At 57.6% G+C, this 26876-nt stretch overlaps 2 protein-coding genes across 3 annotated transcripts in view; one reads left to right on the top strand and one right to left on the bottom strand.

Moving 5' to 3' along the window:
- The window catches only part of RAP1GAP2 (RAP1 GTPase activating protein 2), a 58550-nt gene extending 49738 nt beyond the window's left edge, over positions 1-8812 (bottom strand). The window contains exons 1-2 of one of the 2 annotated variants that reach the window (XM_039562831.1): positions 8764-8812; positions 3467-3583 (exon numbers count right to left, since the gene is read on the bottom strand). The gene's annotated coding sequence lies outside the window, so the exon portion shown is untranslated. Of the gene's footprint in view, positions 1-1564; positions 1620-3466; positions 3584-8763 lie in introns of those variants that run through there. The other variant, XM_039562830.1, reaches the window with a different exon arrangement.
- A 2777-nt stretch (positions 8813-11589) lies between these two features.
- CCDC92B (coiled-coil domain containing 92B) lies at positions 11590-26754 on the top strand. The gene is made up of 4 exons (XM_039563046.1): positions 11590-11645; positions 16444-16597; positions 18707-18754; positions 20379-26754. Exons 1-4 carry the CDS (start codon positions 11601-11603, stop codon positions 21041-21043), a joined length of 912 nt encoding a protein of 303 aa, XP_039418980.1. The 5' UTR covers positions 11590-11600; the 3' UTR covers positions 21044-26754.
- Positions 26755-26876: the final 122 nt, after the last annotated feature.

Genomic DNA, 26876 nt, shown 5'->3' with positions numbered 1-26876 from the left:
TGCTGGGCTCGCTGACCCAGCAGGTGTCCTTGCCCCTTCCCCTGGTTCCTCCCAGACCCCTTGCCCTGCAGCCCGGCCTCAGCAGCAGACAGGGAATCGGTGGCCGCCCAAGGCTGAGCTGCGCTGGCATAAGGTCAGACCTCAGGGCTCAGGTTTGAAGCCAAACCTGTGCATGGACCTTCTGAATGCTGCAAACAAGGCACACAGGGCTTGGACTTGAGCTTTTCCAAATCTTGCTACCTCTTGCCAGCATCACCTGTATTTTTCAACCATTTTGGGCGGGTTTTGCAAGATCCGGGCTAAAATCAAATCAGTCAAGAAACAGTCTTTCTGGCATCCAACTTGGAGGCAGATGTTAACTCCAAGCAGGGATTCATCTACCCCCACAAAACTGCAAAACTGTCTGTGGACAACGAGCTGTTTTTAGCTCCTGGAAAAAATGTCTCTCCTCCTGTTGCTGCTGAAGTCCTGTTCCTGTTTCCACAGCAGCAGCTAACAACCACCAGAGCATCTGACCAGGTACACAACAGGCAGCAGCAGCAGAGGGCCTCTTTGAGCAGCCCTCAGCACCCTGCTACCATACAGATATGCTTAGGGATGAAGGGAAGGAAGGATGATAAAACAAACAAGCAAGCAAAGAAAAAGACATTTTTGCTGCTATGGTTATTGTCCCTAGTGGGAAGAACCAGCAGCAGAGAGAGAACGCAGTATCTGTGAAACGTGGTGTGTGCGAGCGCGAGCCTGCTGCCTTCAATCACACTGCGTGTTGGATCTGAATTTAAACTCTTTGGCATGATTCCAACCCTCAATAAATCGTGCCTTGTGGACAGGTATTATGTCTCTTCTGCTACTAAAACAACAAGCAGTCTTAAACAAAACAGCAGAGCCTAGAGCGTGCAGAAAACGGCAGAACCTGGCAGGATCCATCTCACACCCTGCATTCGCCAGGGATGCAGGCGACATCTCACACAGCCCTCACAGGCTCTGTGGAGCTCCACACCAGGCACACCGGTGCTCTGCCTGTGGGAACGAGCAGGATGAAGGGAAATGCTCAGCCTGGTGAGCAGACATTGCGCTGCTTCCCTGTCAGGGATGAGCTGCAGCCTCGCACAGGGACAGTGGTGGGGAGGATCACCCCAGCAGACTGGCGTGGGGCAGGCTCAGACGTCCCTTTTCTGTGCAAACACCTGGGGCTCCCCAGCCAAGGAGGGACAAGCAGGACAAAGCCCCTCGCATCCCACCGGGCCCCACCACCCCGACCCCCGGGAACAGCAGGCAGAGCCCCGCACGGACGGCTGGAAATCGCCTCCTTGAATGGTCAATATTTAAGAGCGGTGCTGGAGACCTCTTCACCGTCCTCCCACACACGGGTCCCGGTCCACGGGTCCCTAGCCCTAAGCCCCGTACAGCCCCCGGTTCCCGGTCCCGGCCCCAAGCCCCTGGCCCGGCACCGCGGCTCCGAGCGCAGACGGAGGAGCCGAGAGCCGTGGAGGCGCATCCGCTGCGGGTCCGCCCGCGCTCGCCGAGTCCCCGCGGGGCTCCCCAGCCAGGAGCACGTACGTACCGAGGATGGAGCCCGCAGCCCCGCGCCGTGCCCGCCGCCTCGCCCGCCTGCGGATCCCGCCGCGGTGGCGGAGCCGGCCCCGCGCGGGGCGGTGCGGGGCGGTGCGCGGGCGGAGTGGGGAAAGTGCGGAGCCGTGCGGGGCGGCTGCGAGGAGGTGGAGAGCGGGTGCGGGGAGGTGCAGGGGCGGTGCGGAGCGGTGTGGGGCGGTGCGGGGAGGTGCGGTGAGGTGCGGGGCGGTGCGGGGCGGTGCGGGGGAGGTGCGGGGGCGGTGCGGGGCTGTGCGAAGAGGTGCGGGGCGGTGCGGGGAGGTGCGGGGCGGTGCGGGGCTCTGCGGGGCGGTTGCGCACCGGTCCCGCGGCCCCGGGGGCTCCTGCCGCCCTGCCCTGCCCGCAGCCGTGCCCTGCCTGCAGGGGCCTAAAGCGGTAACACGCCCTCGCCGTGGCTCTCTCCTCATTCCCGTCCCACCGAGCAGGAGCTGGAGCAGCGGCCCGGCCCTCAGCAGCGCCCCGCGGCTGCTCTTGCCCAGACAGAGTTTGCACTTGGGCTGCCTTGGGAGACAAACATTTCATCCCAATAAGAGAGATACAGACACTGCTCATAACTGGCCGCTGGTGCCCCACAGACTCTCCAGACGGCTCCAGGTAACTTCCCAGGGGGAAACTTCCAGGTAACTTTCCCTCTGGAAAATCAAACGAACCCAGTGAAATTACCCCCTCGGGAAATCAAATTAATCTAGTGAAATTAACCCCAACAGCACTTAACATTAATTATAAATGATGTTACACGCATTTCAGCTGCATGTGCCAAATGAAGCATGTGCATCAGGGGTGAGGCTAACACAACCTCTGAAAGCAATTTGCAAAAATTAGTTAAAATCAATAAACAGCACAGTCATTCCAGTTTCTGGAAAGCCTCTCCAGCGGCAGGCAGAGGAATTCCTATCGCAGGAAGCAGATGGCAGCAGTAAGCATGTATGCCATGGCTCCTGCTGAGAACAGCTGGCACCTCCCTCACACTCCTAGAAGTCTCTTCCAGGTGTGAATGTCACCTCCCTCCATCCCCATCCTGCTTGCCCTGCATGAAGAGTACCCACAGCCCTTCCTGTCCCTGGAAATCCAAGTCTTTTGGGCACCCCCTTCCTCTGCAGCCACCCTCCCACTGTTCTCATCTATGCAATTCCAGGCAGGTAAATACTTCGGGACTTTAAGGGCTCTTGGAGCAAAACTGCTCCTGAAATGGAGAGGGAAAAGCTTTTAGTGTCACAGCCACTCAGGGACCCAGCATGTTCCAGAGCTCTTCGCAGGCCGGGGAACAGATGCTGCGCTCTGTGTGTCTGGAGGCCCACGGGGCTTTCATGTTAATGGTGTTTTATCATCAAACACGGGATGGGAACTGACAGCAATGCATATGCATCAGCAGGGAGAGCCCCGGCACATGCCTGGGATGTGGCTCCCAAGGGGAGAGTTTAAGCACCGAACAAAATCGGGGGATCAGAACAGATATTTTCCAATGATCACTGATGGCTGGGGGAAACACAGCCCCTGGCTCCCATCTGGTTTTTAAGTAAATCTCAAGCGTGCTGCACACATAAAGCAGATCCTCAACCAAAAGCATGGGGGGGATTACCAGAAAAGTTTGGGCAGGCAGGCGGTAATTTGTCCTTTCCACTGCTTTAAACTAAACAGCATTTAATGTGGTGTTTGCAGCCCCTGGTGCAACCACTGTGCCTGGAACTTTATTTTAAAGCAAAGCCCAAAATGTTCATGTATCACAGAGCTCCCAGACAGGCTAGGGCTCAGGAGGCCTGTGTCAAAATCATGAGGGCTTGTGAAAGAGCAAGCAGCAGGGGATGTGCCAGTGCTGCCCACAGTCCCCAGCCCTGCACCCAGCAGCCCCCCTTACCTGCTGGGGGAGCCCAGGTCTGCACGGCTGACGATGCGGTGCTGGTGGGGCGAGTAGAGCCACTGGAAAGCCGTCAGCGTCCTCTCCTCAATGCGAAAGCGGCCTTCTCGCACGTACCTAAAAATAACATCAAGAGAGACTGAAATATTCATCAGCACTGGATTGCGGGGAGGGAGCAGCAGGATGCAGGCAGCGGCTGGCTCGGCAGTGCCGCTCAGAGCCACACATCCTACACCACCACGTTCCTCGGTGGGAGCAGAAAATTACTTTACAGCCCATCTGCCTGCATCCCTGTGCCACCCCCGTCCCTCAGTGCTCACCAGCCGCTGAGCCCACGGGCACACGGCCATGCCTGGGACAGGGCATCCCTTGAGATCGACCCCCAGAGACAGTCCCTGCACCCTCCGGATGGGTACCTGTGGGGCCACTGCCAGCTGCAGCCCCCGTACAGCCCCCGGCCCACGCAGGGCCCTCAGACCAGACCCACGGGCACCCGTAAGCACCATGTGAAGGAAAGCAAAGAACAAACGTTTCCAAAGCAGCACAGGACATTCCCCTGTAAAGCCCCAGGGGACACAGGTACAGCAGCCCCTGCTCAGCACCAGCATCTTGGAGTACAGCCTGCCCCCAACACCCCCCCACCCCCATCTCAGCCCTGTCCTCAGGCTATCAGTGGCTCCAAGGCCAAGCTAATGCCTTTCTAGCATCACTTCAAATGTCAGGCCAGAGGTTGAGGCTTATCAAGTAATATTCAAGTGAATTGATGGTTATGAATTTGATTAGAAGAGTATGGGTTCCCTGTTAAGTGAGCAAATTTCTGGTAACTGCAGTTGTTTCCATCTTTTGGAACAAAATCCTGCTGCCTGCTTCCATCCCAGCAGCCAGCTGCACTTCACACACACTCCTCTGAACATGAAATTTCATCAGCAAGTAATTAATAAGTTAAAGCCCCTGTGGTACTGGAGACACACGCACACACAGCTGCAGCATCCATGAACCTCAGCCACGGCTGGGGAGAGCTCATGTCCCTTCCTCTGCATATGGATGCTCCAGGAGGTTCATTCTCAACATGAACTGCAGGGGTCTGCCCACACTGCCTGGATGGGGCCAAGGGCATGTACCACAGTGCCATGAGCTCCCCGCTTGCTGCTGCTGGGCTCTGCCACCTGCCAGAACCCACTCAGCCCAGCACAGCACTGTGGGGTCCTGTGGAGCTGGGGGCAGTGGCGGTGCAGGAACTGTGACTTCCCCCTGCAGCTAAAGGAAACCTGAAAGGCTCCCTGAGCATCCCCAGCACAGAGTGACCTGCCAATTTTCTAGTTAAAAGTAACCAAGCATGGTGCAATGCCAATGCTCCCTGCAGCTCTGGTATATGATAACCCTGCACAGAGCAGAGGCAGGGAAGCCAGCATGACCCTTGGGAAGTGGGGAGTGAGCCAGTGGGGACACAGAACAGCCAGGCCAAGCTGTTCAGGCCAAGCTATAACAGTTTGGGTCTAAGTGTGTGAGGGAAAAAAGTGTCCTTGGCTGCAAGGAAGGGGGGGAAAGGGAGGGAAAGAGGAAACGAAAAAGCTTCAGTGACTCCCACTCTGCCTACTTGCCCGGGTTTGTGGGGTTCCCTCCCACAGCTGGGGCTCTGGCACCCAGCACCGGCCTGGCTCGGGCTCTGCTCCTGCCCAGGGGCTGCCGGGGCCAGCCCGGGCCCCGTCCCAGCGCTTCCATCTGCATCCCCACGGAGTCATCCAGCCCCAGCCTGGCATCGCCGCAGCGCCCTGCTCAAAAGTCACAAGCTTCGGACGTCACAAACTGCACAATTCAACATAAAAGAACACAGACAAAGCTTGTTCCCAATGTCAGCCCGTCCCGGCTGCTCCGGGCACAGACAGTGGCCTCTTCCAAGCCCCGTCCCCGCACGCCACAGATCGGAGAAGCCTCAGCACTCCACGCGTGCCGCGGGGACTCCCCCGGAGTGAGGGGACCCCGGCATCCCCGGCACGCTGCCGCTCCCACGCTTCCTCCTAAGCGGGCAGGACCCTTTCCCAAGCGCAAAAAGTCTTGGGGATCCGACTCTTCTAGCCTCTGCCAGCGATGCCCCCTCCCAGCACGGACCCGCCCCCTTCCTGCACCCCCGTGTGTCCCCCCGGCTGGAGCAGCCGCCCCGCCGGGAGCCCCCAGCCGGAACCCCCGCTCCAGCCCGGACCTCGGAGCGCCCCTCGGAGCGCCCCGCAGCGTCCCGGATCCAGGGCGAGCTCCCGTGTCCCCTCAGCCCTACCCGGGGTCCCCCAGCCCGGATTGTCCTCCTCTCCCGGGCTGGGACCATCCCCCACGCCAGAGTCCAGACCCCCTCGCAAGCCGAGCCTCTGCCGGTCTCCCGCTCGGGTCCCCCTTCCCGAGAAAGCCGGGACCCCCCGGACCTGCCGCACTCACCAGCGCACCAGCTCCCACCGCCGCTCCCCCCGCCTTGCCCGAGGCCATCCCGGGGGTCCCGCCGGGCGGGGGTGCCGCAGACCCCGCTCGGAGCCGGCGGCGGCTCCTCGGCTGCGGCCGCGGGGCTGGGGCGGCTGCGCCGGTTCTGCGCTCCCGCCCCTCTCCGGCGCCCGGGGGACCCGGCGGGGGCCTGGCCCGGGCAGGTGCGGGGGGCCGCACCGCTCTGCCCGCTTATGTAAAGCGTTATGCAATGCCCCCACCGGGGCAGCCCCGAGGGGCACACAACGCCCCCGGTACCCCTCTGCGGACCCCGAGTCTCCCACCGACCAGCTGGATCCCATCCCGGGCTCCGGGGAAATGGGCGTTTTCCAGCCTTCTAAACACTTCGAGCGAGTCCGCGGGGAGCATCCCAAAGTGCCTCGGGAACAGCCACCGGGGGAAAGAAACCCCGAAACGGGGCCCTGACATCCTGGCCCCCCCAAGGCCCCCACTCACCCAATCCCTCACAAGTGCACAGAGGTGAAGTGGAGGCCACACCTGCACAGTCTGGGGGCTGGACCCCCCCCCCGGTTCTGTCACGGTCCTTGCTCGCTCTAAGAGCATCCACCCAACCCACCTGGCAGAACTGTTCTCCCATAAATTCACAGTAAAACCTGCCTGAGCCGGAGCTTCCCTCCCAGAGCCCCTGGGCACTGCAGGGGGCACAGGAAGCAAACCAGACGTGCAGCCCGGTGTTACTTCAAGGAGCTTTAGACCACACTGAAAGCTCTTTTCAAAAAGTGGTGTTCTGGCCCTAAATTCTCACTTCTCTGTTTTGAGAACTTAATTTCACAGCTCAGCAAACCCAAGTTCTGCATCCACAATCCAACAACTTTTTAAAAGCAAATAGCATTAATTACTCGAGTAAATTCCTATTATTGGTAATTCTGAAGTCCTGCTGTTGTTGGGTGCAAACACATCTGAAGGGCTTTGGTGCTTCCTCGCAGCTGGGGAGCAGAGGTTGCTTAGCCATGCTAGCTGGAGAGGCTGGGGAATTCAGACAAGGATCTCCCAAATCTGGGCAGTGACCTGCCCTCCAGAGGAGCTCTCATTTCCTACAAGTTATGGGCTGAAGGCTGGAAAGAACAACCTGCCCAGAGAGAACCTGTCCACGTGCCAGGTGGGCAGCTGGCAGATGGGATCCCCCCCACGGCAGCCCAGCAGCTTGGCCCTCAGCTGGGTGTGTCGGCTGAAACGGTGGCCAGGAAATCCCTGGTACATTGTATTGGATGCTCAGGCAGCAGCGGGCTCAGAGAGGCCCCGCTCCGCAGAGCCTGACAGCCACAGTGAAAGGACAGAGAGCTCACGGGGACAGCCGAGCTGGTGCTGCTGCTCCCACCACTCACACTGCCCTGAGCAGAGCGTGGCTGACCCTTCACTGGCACTCACCCCAGCCTTAGCTTCTCTCCAGCCCCTGCACCTGCTGCAGGAGGTCACGGGCAGGGAAGCAGTGATGGGATGGACTTGTGGGATGAGAGAGGGGCCAAGGAGGGGGCATGGAAGAGACCAAAACTCGGCCTCCTCCCCCTGGAGCCCAGGAGCTGACCCACTCCTGCTTCAGCACAACAATTTTTACAGACCTGGGAGATTTAAAAAAAAAAAAGCAACTTTCATTGAAAAAAAGTTTTAAAACCATGAGAAAAATTAAAAATTGGACTGTTCACATATCACATAAACACTAATGCAGAGGAACAAGTTGCATTGCTTAGCTCAAACAAATATCCCTATGAGTAGATATTTTCCAATCCCAGTGGAAATATTAAGCTAATGTGAAATTTATTAAAACCCTCCAGCTTTTAGTCTTTAGACTTTAAGGAGCTTCTTATTAGGTTCTTCAAAGCAATTAGAAGACACACATACACTACATTTCAATTAGGTTGAAAAATAATATCTGAGGCAAAGTTAAACTCATTTTAAAATTAAATGCAAAAATCCCCCTAATAGTTAACTCGGGGGTGGGGGAGGAAAGCTCTGGTCTCAAAGCACTCCCGTAGCCACCCTGGAATGGCACAGAATTCAGATTAACTCCAGTGCACATGGGATGCAGCTCCCATTGGGAATCGGCTGTTTGGTCCAGGAATCTGTCACCACTGAAGGGATCTGGTCTTACCGAGCACAGACCCTTGGCCACATCCAGACCTGCAGGCAGAGGCTCCATCCCTCACTCCTCTGGCAGCCCCAGGAAGGAGGGATGCGTGGGCAGATGCAGCCCCAGGTGCTGCTCGGGGCCTGTCTCTGCCCACTGACTGTGGCACGGTGTGGGATGTCCTCACCTGCCCTCCCGGGACGGGGATCTCGGCTAAGACGGGATCAACCAGACCTGAGCGTCAGAGCGAGACTCGGCGACCTCTGAGGGCAGAACGAGGCCGTGGTGCACAGCACACCTTCCCCCCGCAGCAGGGCAGCACGGCCCTGGCCCTGCCCAGCCCTCCCTCAGCCGCGTCCCGCCCGCCCAGCACCGGGTGCGGCGTGTCCAGCTCGGCCACAGCGGGAATGCCGCCTGGCAGGGCTGGGAACGCAGCCTGGCAGGGCTGGGAACGCAGCCTGGCAGGGCCGTGCTCCAGTGCCACCCACACACCCCCCCTACCCAGACACACACTCACACGTGCACACAAACACACACGCAAGCACATATACATACACACACCCCACACACACACAAAAGCACACCCCTGTCCAGACACACATATACACACAAGCACACAAACACACACATACAAAAGCACACACACACATACAAAAGCACACACACATATACACACACACAGAGACACGCACGGCCGCACGGGTGCTGCCTATGCCGGTGCTGGTGCCGGTACCGGTATCCTTACCGCAGTCGGTACCGCTGCGCACACCGGTGCCGCTGCCGGTGCCGGTGCCGGTGCCACTAGAGGTCAGTGCCGGCACGGAGCAGCAGCAGCGGCAGCGCCGGAGCCCAGCCCCGCCTCGGAAGAGCTGCCGCCCGCAGCCCCATCCGCAGTGTCCGCATCTCTCATCCCGCGTCTCCCCATCCCGCACGCTTCACCCCTACATCCTCACATCCCCACATTCCACATCCCGCACCCCCGCAATTTCCACCAGCCTCGGACCAGGGGAAAAGCCCCGTTGCTGCAGTAGAACCCGGAGATGAGGCACTTGGTGGGTCTCCCCATGTCTGCTGTCCCCACTGCCACCCCGCTGCACGCCAGGGTCACCATGAGCAGGGGCTGCCAGCGCTCTAACTGAGGCACATGGCACTGATATGTCTCCCAAATGGGGTGTAACAGGCAAGGAGCTGCCTGCCTCTGCCCAAGAGCCTCTGGAGCTCAGTCACGCATCTGAGCCGGCAGCAGGGACCCCCCAATTCTTCCTGAATTGGTACTCCTGCCATTTTTGCCTCATTATGTTGCAATCTCAGACTTGTTTGAGATGCAGTTCCTGTCTCTCAGAGCAAGCAGGGAGTGGGGAAGAGTTGCAGCATAATTGCAGTGCAGGACATCACAGCGGCTGGAAGCATCAACAAAGGGACTGCCAGGTCATGTCCTGCTCAGAAAAGCTGCCAGTGAAACCAGTTAATTGTGGAACTGGTGATGTGAAACATGGGCAGCCTGAGTGCACCAGAGTGAGCCCAGGTTGCCAGGCGATTGCTGTGGAGGCAGCCGACATTTTCCTGTGCCATGCTGGGTGCAGAGGATGCTCTGCGCTCTGCTGCTGTCCCGCCCGGCAGGCTGCATCCCGGAGCGATGACCTCATTTACAGAGCAGCTCTCTGTCCCTGAGTGCCTGACCTTGACTGTTTGCAGGCTTGTCTTTTATCCAGTGGAAAATCAATGAAAATTGTACAAACCCTGTGAAACATGATGCACTCAGACGTTCGCCCTCTCTCCTCCCCCCACCTCTCATCTGTAGCTCACTGCTATTCAAGTTAGCACACGAGTTAGGGGAAGACACAGGGAGACATTAAAAACATCCACACACCCCAGACATGGCACACTGCCCTGAGAGGGACAAGTGACACCTTGGCAAGCGTTGACCTGAGGGTCACAAAAGGGTGAGAGGGGCTCCACATGAGACAGCGCTGCTCTGAACAAGAAAGGCTGCACGCTCCCCCTTCACACAGGCATCTGTCACCTCTTAACTTCTCATTTCAAGAAGAACTTATTTTTCAGAGAACACAAGTTGAGAGGAGGCCCACGCAGGAGTTGGCATGACTGGGTGAGTATTGGGAGGCCCTGAAGCTCTCGGTTGCACTGGCTGGGGCTGCAAGCAGATCTCTCTGAATAACTTACTGCAAATGAACTTCTTGTGTGTGCATGTAGAGATCTTCAGACCACACTGCTAATCTTTTCTTCTGATTTAATGATTTCTCCCTTTGTGTGAACTAAACTTAGTCTCCATAGATGAGCCATAACACCAAGCCTGGCCTTCTTCTGCTACCAGAAACAACAGGCCAGGCTGGACCCCACCACTGTGCATCAGGTGAGGGTCCAGTCCTTGCCATTATTGTGCAGAGATGTCACAAACTTTCTGTATCACACCTGGAGCATGCACTTTGCTGCAGGCACAGGGCAGTCTGTCGGCCACAGCACACCCTCGGTGGATCTGCGGGGCACAGACACTCACTCAGAGCCTGGAAGCATTCAAGGGGAGGGAAGGATGTGGGATGGCAGAATGATACCACAAGCCGTACTCTGTGGGCTCCCCTACAACTCCTCTGTGTGGTGGTTGTACAATGGGATATGCAGGATTGCAGCAGTTTTAATGTGAAGACGGCAGCACAATTCAGGTGAGCATCAGAGCAAGAACACTGCACTCTCTGGGCACATTTGGGTTTAAGGGAACGGGAATCAGCAGACTGTCAGCTGACGGGGAGGACGCTACCATTCTCCTGTGCCGTCACTGCCGTGCAGCATGGAACAGGCCACCGCATCCCAGCCTCCCTGCTGGAACAGAGGCGCAAAGGATTGAGTCATCCTTGAACGAGGGGCCCCAGCTGGTCTGGGTACCACAAACAAAAGACATGAAAAATCAGTAAGCACTTGAATAAACAAATTCTTCTCACCGTCTCTCTGACCACAGCTTTGCTGGTTTGACCCACTGGTTTCCGGGCTGCAGCCGGTACCGGCCCGCATTTGCCTCGCAAACCCCCGAGCGGCGGTGACACTGCAACCCCCGCAGGAGCACAGCGCTGCTGCTTCCCCCACAGACCCAGAGCCCCCCGCTCGGGCCGCCCGGGGCTGCGGCTTCAGCACCGCGGACAGCGGCGGGGAGCGGCGGGGAGCGGCGACCGAGAGTCCCCGGGGAGGGAGAGCGAGACCACGAGGGTCCCCGGGGAGCGGAGCCCCGGCCGCACCGAAGGTCCGGGGGAGCGGGACCCCGAGAGTCCCGGGGAGCTGAGCCCCCGCTTCAGCGAGGGTCGCGGGGAGCGGCGCCCCCGGCCCCGATGCGGCCACCCCGGCAGCGGCTGGCCGCGGCCCGGCCCCGGGGCAGAGTCCCCGGCGCGGGGGTCTGTCCCCGCGCCCGCCGCCGCCCGCCCCGGCGGAGCTCCCCAGTTCCGGTCACGTTGCCGCCTGTTTACGGGCGGCGGGGCCGGGCCGGGCGAGGCGGGGCCGCCGCAGGCAGCGCGGGCAGCGCGGGAGCCGGCGCGGCCCCGGCCCCGGCCCCGGCCCCGGCCCCGGCCCCGCCGCCCCATGACGCCCAGCGGGCGCCCCTTGGGGCCCCGCCGCTCACCCCAGGTAAGGGACCGGCCGCGGGGCGGGGCGGGCCGGCGGCGGGGGGCCGGGGCCGTGGGCCGGGCTGCGGGGCGGGCGGGGTCCCCGGGCTGCGGGGCGGCCCCGCAGAAGTTGCCCGCAGCCCCGCTGTGCCGGTTCTGGAAGTTGCTTCTCCCGGTACGTGACCCCGCCGGCGCTGTCGCTGCCCCCGCCGCAGCGCCGGTGCCCATCCCGCCGACGGTCTGTCCCCCTGCCCCCCCGAGCCCTGCCGGGCTCTGCCGCCCGCGCCGGCCGCTGCGGAGCTCGGCGCCGGGACCGGGCAGTGTCGCTCCCGAGCCCCCGGCCTGCGAGCGGCACCGCGGGTTCCCCCGCCGGGGAGGAGGACTGGCCCGGAGCGGCGGTGACGGGCCCGGTTCCGCTCCCGGAGCAGAGCTGGATCCATAGTGAATTCCCTCGGAGCCGGGAGGAGAAAGCACGGCCTTGCCTTCAGCATCCGCAGCCCCCTGACAAGCCTCACTGGGGCTGTTCCTCAGGCGGTTGTGCTCAGAGAATTGCGCGAAAACACAATAATGTATAATCAACATCTGTATTGGTTTTATCTGTAAATAGATACTGACAGATAATGAATAGCAAACAGCACTCCAAGTGTAATTCTGCCTCTGCTGAGATCAGGGAAGGTTTCCCAGTGACTTTTCCAAGGCCGGGATTTCACCTCTGGTTTCTATTCCTGGCATTGCCACTGCCTCTGTGACCTTCTGCAAGTTTCTGAGCTTCCTGCTGCCTGATTTCCCTACATTTAAAGATACACTGGCTTAGTGGCATGGCTGCAAAGTTTATCTTTATATTCTTCGAGCTGTAAATACCAAGCACTATGGATTTCTAATGTGTATCAGTGTTTATTCCTGCATATGTTTTAATGTGATGGAGAAGGGGCTGCTGGCAACCACAGCAGGAGAAATTATCGACCTGTTCCTGCAAACCTCATACCCTCTGAGTCCCAGCTAATTTGCCATTTATAGGGAATAATAATCACACAGATAAGGGCCAGACCACAGTGTGACGGTGTGTGTACAGAGGTACGTGGATATGCAATACTGCATCTCCCTTTCAGGTGCATCACTGGGATGGAGGGTTTTTCTTGGGTCAAAGTTTTGGGATTCTGATTTACATTGAACAGCAGACTTAATAGAGTTTTGCCCTGGAAGCAAATTCTCAACCAATCTGTCTATGCAAAGGAAATCAGCTCTTGGTAGACTTGCAACTGAACTGGTCATTGTAGCTGCTCCAAGAAGCTGCTTCAGTCATTTTGGTTTGTGAAATACGAATTTGATAAATTGGGATGAAATTGTACATCTCACTGGGGTTTTCCAACAGTACTTTGAAAGAAGCAGCTGAGATGAGGAGTCCCAATATGCTTGTCCCGAAGGCCATGGTTGCATAGTTAAATGACAAGGAGTGTGGAAAAAAAATGTGGTTTAGAGGCAGGCACACAGGAAGGCTCAGCAGTCAAGACCATGCCCATGGTCACTCCATGTGGGGAATTGGAGGGGGCTGAGCCCAGTGCTGCCTCATCAGTTCTGTGCTCAAAATCTGGGAGGATCAGCAAGGGAACCCTGTGCCTGGAAAGCTCTCAGTGGTGGAGGAAACCCCCGTGGATGTCCAGTCTCCCAAGCTGGAGAGAACTGTTCAGCCAGAGCTCTTCAGGGAGCAGGGGCCAGCTCGGGCTGTAGGTGTCACCTTTGAACAGGGGCAAGCCACACTGCTCAGCCGATTGCTGCCTCCTTTGCTGCTGTGTGTGCACATGGACAACTCTCAGAAGCACAAAGGCACAGAGCATCCTTCAAACCAAAGAGGACTATCACTTACTCTTGGCTTTTATTATGAATGACATTGTTTTCTAGAGTTGTAACCTCACACATAACTCGTCAAAATCACAGAGTACATGGTCACTGTGACAGCTTCCACCACCAGCTGCCTTGGCATCTTAGAACTAGTCTGGAAAGGAGAAGTAACAGCTACAGCAGCAAGGGAGGGATCGGAGTGGGGGCACCCAAGCCCGTCCCTACTTGCTGCAGTACAACCATCCTTTTGGGAGCCACACTCACCCAGCCGGGCAGGAGGAAGGACAGCCCCAGTCACCAAGCTTTGGCTCTCGTGTCTGTGGCACAGGGTGAAAGTTCCTGCCATGGTTCACTGTGGGTGTTGTGAAGCCCTCGGCACAGGGAGTTTTGGTGTTACCAGCTGGGAGCTGTGTGACCCTGTAAGTGTTAAACCAGCCAGCAGCAGCAGCTAATCCTTATTAACTCCCAACACTGCCCAAGGATCGAGCTGTGTGAAATGACAGAAGGCACACATCAAACTAAAGGCTCAGGATGCTGCTGCAATCCCACTTGCCTTCAGAAGCCTGGAAGAAAGATACCAGCTGTTGAGTTTGGTTCTGAACCCCTTTGGAGTGGACACTGCCTTGGTGACGCAAATGCTTATCTGCTGCCCTCTGGTCAAGTTAGGGACACTCCAACACTGATGCTACCGAAGCCTCAGGATGAGATTGCAGCTTCCTTGACAGCTTTGGCTCTTGCATCATCACCTGTGAGGCAGAGCTGTGAGACCTGCAGAGGGCACAACATGGATCTCTCATCACCCTTGGAGCTGCAAATGGTGAACAGCAGCAGCCTCGGGTCCCTGGAATCCCCGGAGAGCTCTTCCCATCATTGTTCTTGGGCAACAGCACGACTGTTTCCAGCACTGTCCTCATTTCCAATGAAGGCAGCTCCTGCCCTGCTTGCCTCTGTGTCGTTCCCCTGTCTGCCTTTGTGTCCTGCCCCCATGTCCTGCCCTTGCCTCCCTCCGTGCCCTTAGTACTGCTGGGAGGTTCACGGCTAAACAAAACAAGGTGCTCGCTCCCTGATGTGGGCCCTCAGATGTTCCTGCCACAAGCTGAGAGCTGTTTCTCAAGGGAAAACATGAAAGTCATGTTGGACAGGCAAAGCTGATTCAAACCCACTATGGATTTCCCATTGCAGTTCTGGAGACAGACTTTTTTTCCCGCATACACAGGTAAATTATGAAGGCTCTTTGCTTCCAAATCAGAGACAACAAACAGATCTCAATTCCAGATTTTTTTTCCTTTGACTTTCTTTGCAGCTTGATATCTATCAACTATTTATTTTTGAAGGAAAACATTTTCATTGGTAAAAAAAGAAGTTATTTCCCACTTAAGGGGAGAAGGGAAAGTTCAATGGAAAATTTGCAGCCATTTCTACTAAAGACGTTTCAACTAGACGGAACAAAGTGCTTGAAAATAGCACTACGTGTCCCCTGAGCTTTGGCCAACCTACTTTCTGATGTTTCCTGAGATGAGGTACCACAACTCCCATCAAGAAGCTCAGCCCACCATGGCCAGGGCTGGCAGGAGGGTGTACCCATGGTGTGGTTTGCATTCCTGGTCTCTGGCAGATGCCAGGTAACTCCTATAACTCTTGCACTGGCACCAGGACATACGGCCCTCCAAGGAGGATGGCTAGGCCAGCCCCAGCCCCCTGGCACAGCTGGGTTTGACACCTTCCATAAGGACAGCTACAGGAGAATGCACTTTGGATCATTTCTTTACCAGCAGGTTGGGTGCTCAGCTGTCCCCAGCTAGCTTGCACCCCCCATCTCATCAAATACAGGAACATGGAGACCTGACTGTAGAGTCGTCACAAACCCGCAGAGCCTTTGGCAGGAACTAAGCTTTGACCTTGGGGCACTGCCAAGACCCCTTACTGTGGGATTGAGCTTAAATGCATTCTGGTTGCAGGAGTTGCAAAATGCTCTATGTGACCATGCCAGGGGTTCTAGAACAGTGAGCCACAGAGCTTGTTTGGTTCTGCAGTTTCTGTAGAAAGAAAACTGGAGTCAGATATGGGAAGCAGCTGCCTGGGGACAGGATGATGCACTCCATCCCTCAGGCTTGTGGCACAACATCTCCCCATAAAATCATTTCGGCTGGAAAAACCTCTCAGGTCATTGAGTCCAGCCACTCACCCAACACTTCCAGGTTACCTCAATTTGCTGCAGCTTCCCTCCTTCTGGGCTGTGTGTGGGGAGCGAGGACAGATTCCACACACCGCAAAATGGTATTTCCTGGGATGAAGGGTTCTTTCAGGGTTATTTTTATCTCCCTGTGCAGTTCAGGTGGGTGGCTTTTGCAGCTGCTTTGCCGAGGCCATTGATGATGTGGTGATGGACCCCCAGCCCAGCTCCGCTGCCTGGCACAACCTGCCAGCAGCTCTTGTCTGCCAGGCAAATTACCAGGGAAGATGTTTCTTCTCCTGGAAGACGAAATGACTCTCCTTGCCACGCAGTGCTGATCGGGTTAGACAGAGCATATTGTATTTTTCATGTGCTGGATCGCTTGCTGCAGTTGCTGCTGTGTAATGTGGAGCTTGTCAAGTGAGAGCTAAAATCGTCCCACCTGGGGACAACGGGGAGCAATCCTGTCCCAGATGCATCCTACTCAGTGATAAAATATTTCCTAGGGCCAATTTCAGAACAGACATGGATGTTACGTTGCCAGGGTTCATGCAGCAGGATTTTCTGCCTGTGCAGTGTCTGAGCAGGCAGGACAGGAGCCAGCGCCTCTGGGGCCGGAAGGAAGGTGAGAGGGCTGAGGCCATTCCCTGGGGATCAGCTGAGCAGGGCTGCTTTTCCCACAGCATCGAGGAGAGCAGGCACCACCCTGCATCACAGGCTCTGCCCCTCACAAGGGCTCCGGGGCTGGGGCTTGCAGATCCAGTGCACTGCTGCATGTTTCATCACCAGCCATCTCCACTCCCCACAGGCCTGGACTGTGAATTTGGTTGCGATGGAGACCGTGTCCCTGGAGCACCAGATCCAGAGCGTGCAGCGGCACATCGCTTTCCTGAAGAAGGAGCAGATGGAGCTGCTCCATGACCTGCACCTGGAGATCCTCCGCTTGCAGAAGCACTGCTCAGGTGAGCATTGGGGTGGCCACAACGCGTGGGAGCTGACCGCTCACGGAGCACCTTGGGCAGGAAAGCTCCTGCTGGCACCCCAGGGTGCTCACGCTGGTGCTCGGCAGGACGCAGAGGAGGCGAGTGCCGGGCTGCAGCGCGAGGCTCGGGGCCCTGCCTGGCTGTGCCTGTGGCTGTGGGGTGCCCAGCTGCCAGCCCCCCACCCACAGCCCCGCTGCAGCAGTGTCACGGTCCCCTCGAGCCATCCCTGCAGGAGTGACAGTTCTCCAGCCTTCTGCCACCACTGAACTCATTCCAACTTGTGCTGCTGCTCTCATCAATAATTCAGCCATAGCTAATTACTCCTTGTCTTCCAGCCTCTCATTCTCCCAGATTCCTGGGAAACAAAGAAATGTCTGCACTGATAAATTGGCAATTTTCCCCCATCCCTTCTGAGCTTTTGCTGTTCTGTTTCATTGTTTTAACAGTTTAATCTATGCCTCTTCAGACAGGCAAGACAGTGGGGTTCTCCTGCCTAAATCAAGCTTGGGGGGTCTGTCCTCAGGGGCTTGAAATGACCCCATTGCACAGGTGGTTATCAGCGATCTCCCCTTTCCAGTGTGACTCAAGGACAGCCCTGTCTGACTAAAGGGGTCCTTTCCTCCTGGGTGAGGTGTGTGGTTCTGCCAGCAGTGATGGGGGCAACCCCTGGGTAGTTTTAAGGACATTTGAATGTCGTTATCTGGCATTTGAATGTCATTGTCTGGGGGGCTGTTTGCAGGAGAGTGGCATCGATAAATCAGTTTTTCCCCACTGTGGCCCTGTGGAGCCTTGCCTACTGCCCTGCCGCTGCTGTTTCTGACTTTTTCACTATCCCCTTGGTCTCTCTGAGGTATCCCTGTGGGAAAGGCTCTCCTCCCCACAGAGATGGTTCTCAGCTGCCCCTCAGGGATCATGGGGATGGTACTGAAGCAGATCCCCACCAGCCCCCTGGCTCCAGCACAGAAACTGGGACCCCAGACTGTGCATCATCCCTGCACCTGCTCAGCAGGATGATGTCTTTGGAAATAGGCAACTGCTTTGGATTTCATTTGAAATATATCTGAGACTCCAAACCTATTATTTTAGCTTCAGAAAAATAGCACAATGGCCATTGATTCCCACCGGGCCAGTCAGGAGTGCTGAACGCTTTCCAGAAACTGCATTACGTTCTCAGGTACTTCTGCCTTCTCACTGCAGATTTGTTTTCCAAGACAGACAGGCAGAGCAGGCTGAGCCAAGCGTTCAGTTTCAGGAGGATGGCAGTGATGAGGATTAGAGTCAACATGAAAGCAGATTAAAACAAAAATGTAGGGCAAAGATTAACCCTTTGAACTCATTTTCAGTGGAAAAAATAGCCCCTAAACAGCTGAATGCTGCTGCTGCCACTTTCTTCCTCTGCTCAGGGCTCTCAGTGGTTGGGTGGGCTGTGATAATTAATTCAAAAGGGACTGTCTGTAAGAGTGCAGGGTAAAGTGACCTCCAGAAGGTCCCTGAGCTGCCCTTTGTGAGCTGGTGCTGTAGCCTGGGGCTAGACAGCGAGCAGCCAAAGAGCAGCAGAGAGGAGGTAGCATGTTGGGGCTGAGCAGGCAGGCAGGTGCTGCAGCCCCTGAGATTGGGAAGCTCCGTGTTGCCCTGGAGCAGGGCAGCATCCTTCTGCAGGCACATCGTGCTGGGATGAGGCCGTCCCCACTTGCGTCACGTGCAGAGGCAGCGATCAGCCTGGAGCAGTAAATTATGAAATGCTTTGGGTGGCAGCTTACACTTTGGTCTATTTTCAATCCATTGCTCTGCTCTTTGTCCTGGTTTAAAGCACTGAAAATGGTTCAGCAACTCTCTTAGAAAAAGGAAAGGCATTGTCAGAGGGGCAGAGCCATGAGGCTGCTTAATAACATATAAATTGCCAGAATTGCCTATTTTTAGCTCAGCCTGTGGCTGGTGCTCCGAGATGGCCACACTCCCATGTGGGCTGGGCAGAGATAGCACTGCAGCCACAGTGATGTCCAGTGCCCCAAAGGGAGCAGGGGAAGACATGGGGAGCACAGAACGGGTGGGATGCTCCTCCTCAGTGCTGTTGGATTTCTCTTCCAGAGCTCACCCATGACCTGGAAATGAAAGAGCTGGAGGCCCGCCAGCAAGGTAAGAGCACAGCTTTGGGCACGAGACAAGGGGGAGCGTGTGCGGAGGCCACCCCAAGAGCCTGCGGCCAGAGGCGGCCCATCAGGGCTGCAGGGAGGGGACATGGACCTTGCCTGAGGGGGCAGTGGGGCTGCGGGTAGCACTGGGAAGGCAGCGTGCACAGCCTGCTGGCAGCCCATAAATGCTGGTGATGCCCGGGAACCCCGTGGCCGGCAGAGGATGCTCTGGGAGCAGCCTGGCTCCTTTCCTTCCTCGGTCCCGGAGATGAAGCTGAAACTCCTCCCTGGTGCTGCCTGGGCACGGTCCCTGGCACCAAGCCCGAGGCTGTGCTGTGTGCTCAGTGCCAGGGCAGCCGGTCCCAGGGTGGGTGTGGGCTGCTCTCACTGGGGCCAGCGGGGTCCTCACCCTTGGCACCCTCATGCAGTGCCATGGCTGGTTCCCGGGAATTTCGAACTCCCAGCCCCTCCCATGGAGCCAGGGGTCCCTTCTCTGCACCAGGGGGCTTTGCTGGCAGAGGGCCTGGTGCCCAACGCACCAGGTGCCATCGGGGTGTCACCAGCCACAGGGCAACGAGTCTCATCCATGGTGCCTGCCCATCCTTCAGCCTTTTAGAGCTGCACAATCACTTTGCCACGTTTATGGGGCAGCACCTCATTTACGATGCCATCAAATGATTGCTCTTCTGATGCCACTCATGCAATAATTAGTGCCTGCAACTGCCTCCCTAAGACCTCATTATAAAGCTGCACAAACACTGAGGAGCTGAGCCTGTAAGTGGCTGCCAATCACATCATAAAAAGCAGATTATTGCAGAGGATGGGAGCAGGCCTGGGCAGGCCAGGGAGCGCAGGCAGGTGCCAGCCTGCACCCTGCCAAGGGCTGGGTGCCGGAGCAGGCTGGACTCCTGACCCCAGCCCAGCCCTCCTGCTGCCCACCAGGCTTGGCTCCAGAACTCCAAGCTGCGAATTCCCTGAGCTGCCTGGCCATCCTGCCCCAGGACAGTGTTCCCCAGAACCCGCTCCCCCCTCCCAGGATGGAAGCTCCTTCCCTGCTGAGCGCAGCCCAGTTCCTCCATAATCTTGGATTAGCATCTCCATCCTCACTAACCAGGCTTTGGAGTCCCGGGGCTTGATGCCAAAAGTCCATCCAAAGCTGGGCTGATGGCTTCCCTGCACCATTTCCTTTTCTCTCCCAGCCCATGTGCTCCCCCACACCCTCTGCACACATTCAAAGTCACTTATAGGGTGAAAAACTAGTTACCTAGGGAAATTTTTAAACTGCAGCAAGGTAGAGGCAGCAGGTTCCATGGCAACAACATCCTCCACTGAAACTGCCTTTTGCTTTCACCCTGCATTTGGGTGTTACACATGGCACCGAGCCGGCAGCCTGTGCCGGGGTTCCTGTGCCTGCGCTGGCAGTGAGCCCATGCTGGGGCAGCTCACAGGCAGTTTTGGATCCCAGCTTCAAGGAGCACCCGAGCAGCCTCAATGGCACTGCTGGGACATGCTGGCACCATGGAGTGGTCAGCAGCCACGTCCACGCTGGGAGCGCGTGGGGACCTGCCAGGAGCAGTGGGGCTGAGCCCCTGCTCCCCCTCCTGACCCCTCTGTGCCTTGACCCACAGATGTCCTGGACCGCGAGCTGGAGGAGAAGTGCCGGGCGATGGAGGCCCAGCTGCAGGAGAAGGAGAAGGACAACCTAGAGCTGCGCAAGGAGCTGCAGCACAAGGAGACTCTGGTGGCTGCGCTGCGGTCCAGCCTCCGCAGCAAGGAGCGCCGGTTCTTGGAGGAGCTGAAGCGTCGGAGCCACCGCGTCACCATCCTCGACACCGAGCTGCAGAAGCAGACGGAGGCGGCCGCCTACCTCTCCCTGCAGCTGCACGCCACGGCCCAGCGGCTGCCGGGCCCCCGGGCAGGCGGGCGGCCGCCCCCCGAGCAGCCCCCGGCCGAGGGCCGGCCCCGGCGCCGCGGGCACAGGGCGCCCGCCCGGCGCCCGCCCGGGGATGGCGGCCGGCCCAGGGACCCCGCGCAGGAGGAGCACGACGCCATGCCCGACCCCGCGCTGTTCCTGTACACGGCGCGGCCGCACGGCCCGCAGCGCCCGCCGCCGGAGCCCCCCGGGCCGCCCCGAGCCTCGGCCGCCGCCGCCGCGGGCCCCCGGGGGCAGAGGCCCCCCCGGCAGCCCCCGCAGGAGCCCGCGGCCAGGGCCAGGTCGGCCAAGGGCGAGCCCAGCAAGAGGCAGGGGTCCGGTGCCCACGGTGCCCACGGTGCCCCCCGGGCCCAGGAGTAGGCGGCGAGGGGACGGCACGGCCCGAACCGGCCGGAAAGGCCTGAGCCCGGCGGCACCGGGGCGGGCCCCGGCCGAGGTTCTTTCCCCCATCCCCTTGGAGGGGAAGGGGCAACCGAAAGTGGAGCCCTGCACGCACCTCCCACCCACCGGCAGCCAGGGAGGACCCCTCTGCCCGAAAGGTTTGAGCCAGGGATGTTGCCGGCAATGCTGCGGGACAGGGGAGCGTCCAGCACCCGGGTTGTGAAGGGGACACGTCTGAGCGCCTGTCCGGAGCTTCCAAGGAAAGAAAGAGAGAAGGAAAGAAGAAGCATTTCTGGAGTGAGATTTTCCTGCTGCTGTGGCCCTCAAAGTGGGCGCCAGGTTGCTTTCCCTGGCCCGGGGTGTTGGGAGGTGGGTGTGCAGCAGCAGCAGGCTGTGCAGCACAGGGCTTGGCACCGCGGGATGAGCTCAGCCAGGCCTTCAGCCCTGGCCATCACCAGCACCGGGCACTGGAGAGGGCCCAGGACATCACCAGGAAGGTTCTCCAGAACACAGGCAGCTGAACAAGGTCGATCCTGTGGGTGACGGAGGGATCCCCTTCCACAAGGACAGTGCTGCTGTGCTGGCCAAGCCCTATCCCACTCTCCCCTGTGCAGTGGTTTGGCTGTCTCCAACACGAATTTCCCCCTCATCACGTTTGCACGCAGGACTCAGACAAGGCAGCTGGACAAGAGCCGAGATTGGCAGTCCTGCTGAACACCTTGTGGCTCCTCGGCCGCTGCAGCCGGGCTCCATGTGCTGCTGGAGCAGGGCAGCACCCTGTGCCCCCTGCACAGGGCTCTCCTCGGCACCAGCATTTTGGTTCTCAGTCACATCCACAGCCAGGTCTGGGTTTGCTGCTGAGGGCTGAGCAGCCCCCCGATCCTCCCCCATCACCTCCCATCCTTCCCAGCACAGCGGCCATACACAGCTGCCTTCGCCCCGCTGGGGCAGCCTTGCCCCATTTCCAACCAAACTGTCAGCTTTAAAATCCACTCCCTGGGTGTTGTGAAACACCATTAGGAGAGGACACCATTAGGGGAGGGCTCTGGCGGCCAGGCAGGGCGAAGGTCTCTCTGCTCCAGTGCTGCTGGACCTGTGCTGCTCAGGGCAAGCCAAGGGGCCGGTTTCACCCTGGCATGTGGGCTGCCAGCCCTGGGTGGCCCAGCCGGGACTCGGCCCCTGCCTGCAGCCAGCGCCTGCCAGGCTGGTGGGCAGCAGCCTCCCACAGGACCCTCGCTGCCTCCGTGGCTGGCATGGGCAGGAGGGAGCTGCAGGGTGAGATCAGACCCTATTTTCTTCCAATTCAGTTTGAAACCTCTTGAAAGACATCATCCTCACAGACTAGTGTGGCTTGGCCTGCCCGCACTCACCCTCAGTGTGCCCGTGCAGTCAGAGCTATCTATTTTTGTAGTTCAATATTTATATACTCTATTAAAATGCTTTTATGAGATTCACAGCAGCAGTTGCCAAGCCAGCTCTTTGGTAAAAACGAACCCCAAAGTGTACAAGCTGCACTAGCAGGGCAGAATTTAGCAGCCTTTGTATCTTTTCTTTGCTGTTGTGTGACAGTCAGGCTTTGCAGGCCAAGACCCCTCCTGCTCTCCCAGGGCACCCGTGAGGGTTGGGACTCCCCAGCAGCTCCCATGGTCCCTAACACACCCCTGGGTTTGGGAAAGAGCCCAGCAAAGTCACGCTGGGCAGGGCCCCCTCACAACTCTCAGGCAGCAGCCTGGCTTGAAGTCTGGCTGAGGTGTGCAGCTCCTGAGGCACGAAAGCTCTAATGGGAAATTTTTGAAGCCTCTGAAGTATCTGGAGCTGCTGCCTCAGGAGCGCAGAGCCCCCACAAGCCCCCAGCTGTCCTCCCAGACTGTCACCGCCGTGGGAGGCTGCAGGGAGCCTGGGCAGGTGCTCACAGGCCGTGGCTGCAGAGCCCCACATGCCCAGGGTGCCCGCGCAGGTTCGGTGGGTGCAGGGCAGCACGAGGGGCTCTGGTAATGCCCCGCCGGGCTCTGAGCACCGGGAACAGCTGCATGAGGGAGAAAAGCCCTGAGCTCCCGGCAAGGCTGCAGAATGCTTCCCGCGTGTTCCCCCTGCACCGTGATCCAGGCAGGCTCTGCCAGGCTCCAGCTCTGGGGTGAGCTGGGTGTGCTGGGGCCCTGCTGTCACTCACCCACGGGGGCAGCGAGGGGAACTTTGTCCGGTGTTGCACGAGCAGCCCCAGGGCTTCAGCGGCGCAGTTCCGGGAGTGTCTGTTGGCCTCTGGAAATCGCTGTTTCTCTCAGGTTCTGAGAGGTTCTGCTGCGGATTTGTCTCTCCTCTGTTAGGGTGAAAGAGGTGATGCCTGTCCCTGCGTGCTTGGCTGTTCCCGCAGCTGTGGTGTGCACGGCTGTTTCCCATCCTTCCTAGACAATCCCGATAGACACAGTATGTCGCATTTTTATTATAAACTCCTTCATGAGATCATGGTGTTTATGACTGACCAGAGCATTGAAAAGTGGAGGGAGAGGTATGATCCTTCTCCTGTGTAAATACCTTCCTAGCAATCATCATCCGTAGTGCCTAGTATGTAAATGAAGCAACCCTGTCGGAGCTGCAGGGTCCTTTCCTCTCCACCAGTAATTAGCAGCTTGCTCAAGGAGTTGATCTCATTCCTAGTCCCCCATGCCTCCCTCTCCCCGCGGTGCTCCCCGGTGCTGGGCAGGTCTGGAGCCCCGCAGCCAGCCAGGCAGAGCGCCTGCAGCCAGGGGGGCTCCCAAAGGGACGGAGAGGGAGCTCCCCAGTTCCCCCCTTCAAGCCAATGTAATGTGCTTGGGAATGAGGTGTCAGGGTAAGCCCTGCGCTTTTCCTTGGGCACATTTGCCTTGGAGCAGGAAGGATCAGCTCCTGCGTGCTGTACCTGCTTCAGTCACTGCTGCTTTTCTTGGGGGGGAGGGAAGCTCTAGAGATACTATATATACACTTACATATATATATATACGTATATATACACACACACATACGTGCACTTGTTTTGAAGGGAAAACGCTGTATGATTGTAATAGAAATAATGATGAGATAAATTATTTTAATCTTTGTATTTATATAAAATTATCAAAGAGATCAAAATGATCAAAAAAAAAATCGAAAAGACAGTATTCCTATTTTTTACTGAGAAGGCTGCTGGAGCCACCAGGAGCCTGAGAGCCACTGGGACCCAGGCAGGGCCTGTCCTCCCCTCCTTGGGTGGGGAGCTCTCACAGACTCCCCCCATCGCACTGTAAGTTAGCCTTTAGCCTGTAAGGTGTAACAGGGACCTGTAGGTGCATTCAGTCTGTGCTCTGCACTCCTCAGGGGTCCAAAGGGCGCACACAGCTTTGACCTGCGCCGTGCACCTGAAAGCACGGGCTGAGGAGCGCAACCGCCGACACCGACGTGCTCTGTGTGGAACGGGCAGTGTTTGATGTTGACTTGTAAAGCTTAATGATTAGACTGGAAATGGAAGCATAGCAATAACGCTCGGTTGTTAAACAACGTCTTGTGTGTGTAAACCCCCACGTGCTGAGAGCTGTCTACAGACTAATAGCCGGGCTCCTCTCCTCTGCACCCCCTTTCACTCTGTAGCTCTGCAGAGGCTTATGGATTTGATGTGTTTGGTTTGCTAATCTCTCTTTTCATTATTATTATTATATTACTATTACTATTATTATTTTTCCTAATGCTGTCTGAGAAAGTGATGTCTCAAATGCACCTTGCAGCAGGTGTGGGGTGAGCAGTGGATGGGAAAGATGCACCTGCTGCACTAGCTGCAGCAGAGCCAGTCCTGGCGATGGGGTGCACACTCCCCTGGACTTCCTTTAACCCTGGGCAGATTGGTCAGGAGGTTCTTCTTCTTGACCCTGTTAACTAAAAAGCCATATTTTCTGAATGTGTTTGCTGGGGCTAATCTACATGCTCCCAGCCATGTCTTTCCCATCCCCACTAGGCTCCCAGCCCTCCCACTGCTGCATGGCTGTGTGCTGAGACAGTTTGAACTGGGGCCAGGCCCTGCTGGCTTCCCAGGGGCAAGCTTTCTGTGAATCACCTTATGGCAAGCAAAGCCAGGTTCATGGCCCAGCTGGTGGGTGCTCTGGAGGGACTGAGGGGTGCTCTTTCCTGGGTGCCCAGGAGAGGTGGCAGTGACACAGCACGAGACATCCTGCCTGAAGCAGCTGGAGCCAGCAATGTGAAGGGATTGCTCTGCTTTTCCCAAGTTCTCCCCAAGCTCTCCACACCAGGAAGGTAAATCAGCAGCACAACGAGGGACTTTGATTTTTGGGGCTTAGGTGAACCTCTCGGAGTCCTTGTGCACCGCCTTGTGAACTGGCTCCTGCTGCCCCAGTGAAGCCACACCACCCTGCTGTTTTCCTAGAACACCAGCCCTCACATCCCAGCAGCCCTGATGAGCCAGTCTAGCTGTAGTGATGCCGCAGCCGCCTCGGTGCACGCCTGTTCTTGTCACCCTCTTGCACTGTCGGCGCCTGGCCGCCAAGTCCTACAGGGAATGCAACAGGAGGGGAGAGAACTCCCTTACGCCTGTGGGTTGCCTCATGCAGGCATCTGAGATCTGCGGATAAGATCAGCAGTGCCGGAGTGCCGGGCTGGGTGAGCAGGAGGAGCTCAGGATCGATGAGCACAGCGGCTGTGGAGGAGCCACCAGACACCGCAGCCTGTTAAAGCACAAGGATCAAAGCACCGTGTCCCCTCGCCATCAGAGCTGCCCTTTGCTCCCCAGGCCCCCATTTCTGCCTTTGTGTCCTCCTTGCCAGCTCTGGCCCTGCAGGGACGCTGCTGTCCCAGCCCCGTGAAGGGATGGTGCCTCTGGGCAGGAGGACACGGAGGGTGACACTCGTACTGCCACCACATCTGATCCCTTCATCTCACCCTCTCTCTCCTCACACCTTCGGGCAGGAACAGGGCAGCGAAGCTGCCGGTGTGAGAGAGGAGCACCCAACCCACACCCAAGTGGTGCCTGGTCCTCCCTGGCCAGGGTGTGGTTATGCCTCCTGGCACTTCCCAATAGATTTCAGTGATCTTGCAGCTTCCAAAAAAGCTCCCCTTTCCTGTTGTTGCAATTGTCGCAGGGATTAGATTATCAGGCCCTGGGAATCCCTCAAATCTTTGCATGTCTGAAGCAGCAAACTCTTTCTGCCCAGGGGCTGTGGGTATGGCGCTGAGCTGCAGCCCCTTGGCCCTGCAGGGACAAGCACTGTCTGTATGTTTCAAGGTCAGTGTCACCCCAGTGGGCTGAGAACATCACCTCTGCCTGGCCAGAGCTGTGCTGGGACCCCTGGGAGGGCTCTGGCAGAGGGATGAGGAGGGCAGCACTTCTGGTCTCAGCTCCCCTGGTCCCAGAGCAGCTGCGGTTTTGTTGGAGCAAAAATATTGTCCTTGGCTGAGTGTGCGAAGCTCAGTGAGAACAATAAACGCCTGTGCCTCATGCTGGGGAGCGCTGCCACAGAGGGACAGATGCCAAAGGTTTGACACTGCTCTGCTTTATTTGAATGTTCATTTTGCTACGTCACCATTATTTGCCAGGATGATATTCATGTTGACTTTGCTTTTTAACCAAGTGCTTTTCAAAATGTGTTAACACCCAGAGACTAGAGTATGGAGCTGTACTTTAGAAGCTGTTGTAATATGCCTTTTTCTTAATAAAGAGATTGAAATCTGCAGAGGGTTGTACTGTCCTACCCCAGAGCTCAGGACCTCCAGCCACAAATCATAAGCATCTCTGCCTCCGTCCCAGGACTGGCTCCTACCTCACCCCCCCAGAGCTCTTCCACAGCTCCGGGGA

This window comes from Corvus cornix, chromosome 19 (genome assembly GCF_000738735.6).
Source record: "Corvus cornix cornix isolate S_Up_H32 chromosome 19, ASM73873v5, whole genome shotgun sequence".
In the NCBI taxonomy this organism is placed as follows: domain Eukaryota; kingdom Metazoa; phylum Chordata; class Aves; order Passeriformes; family Corvidae; genus Corvus; species Corvus cornix.
Note: the sequence above shows the minus strand (reverse complement) of the source record. Positions and strands in the feature narration are given on the sequence as shown.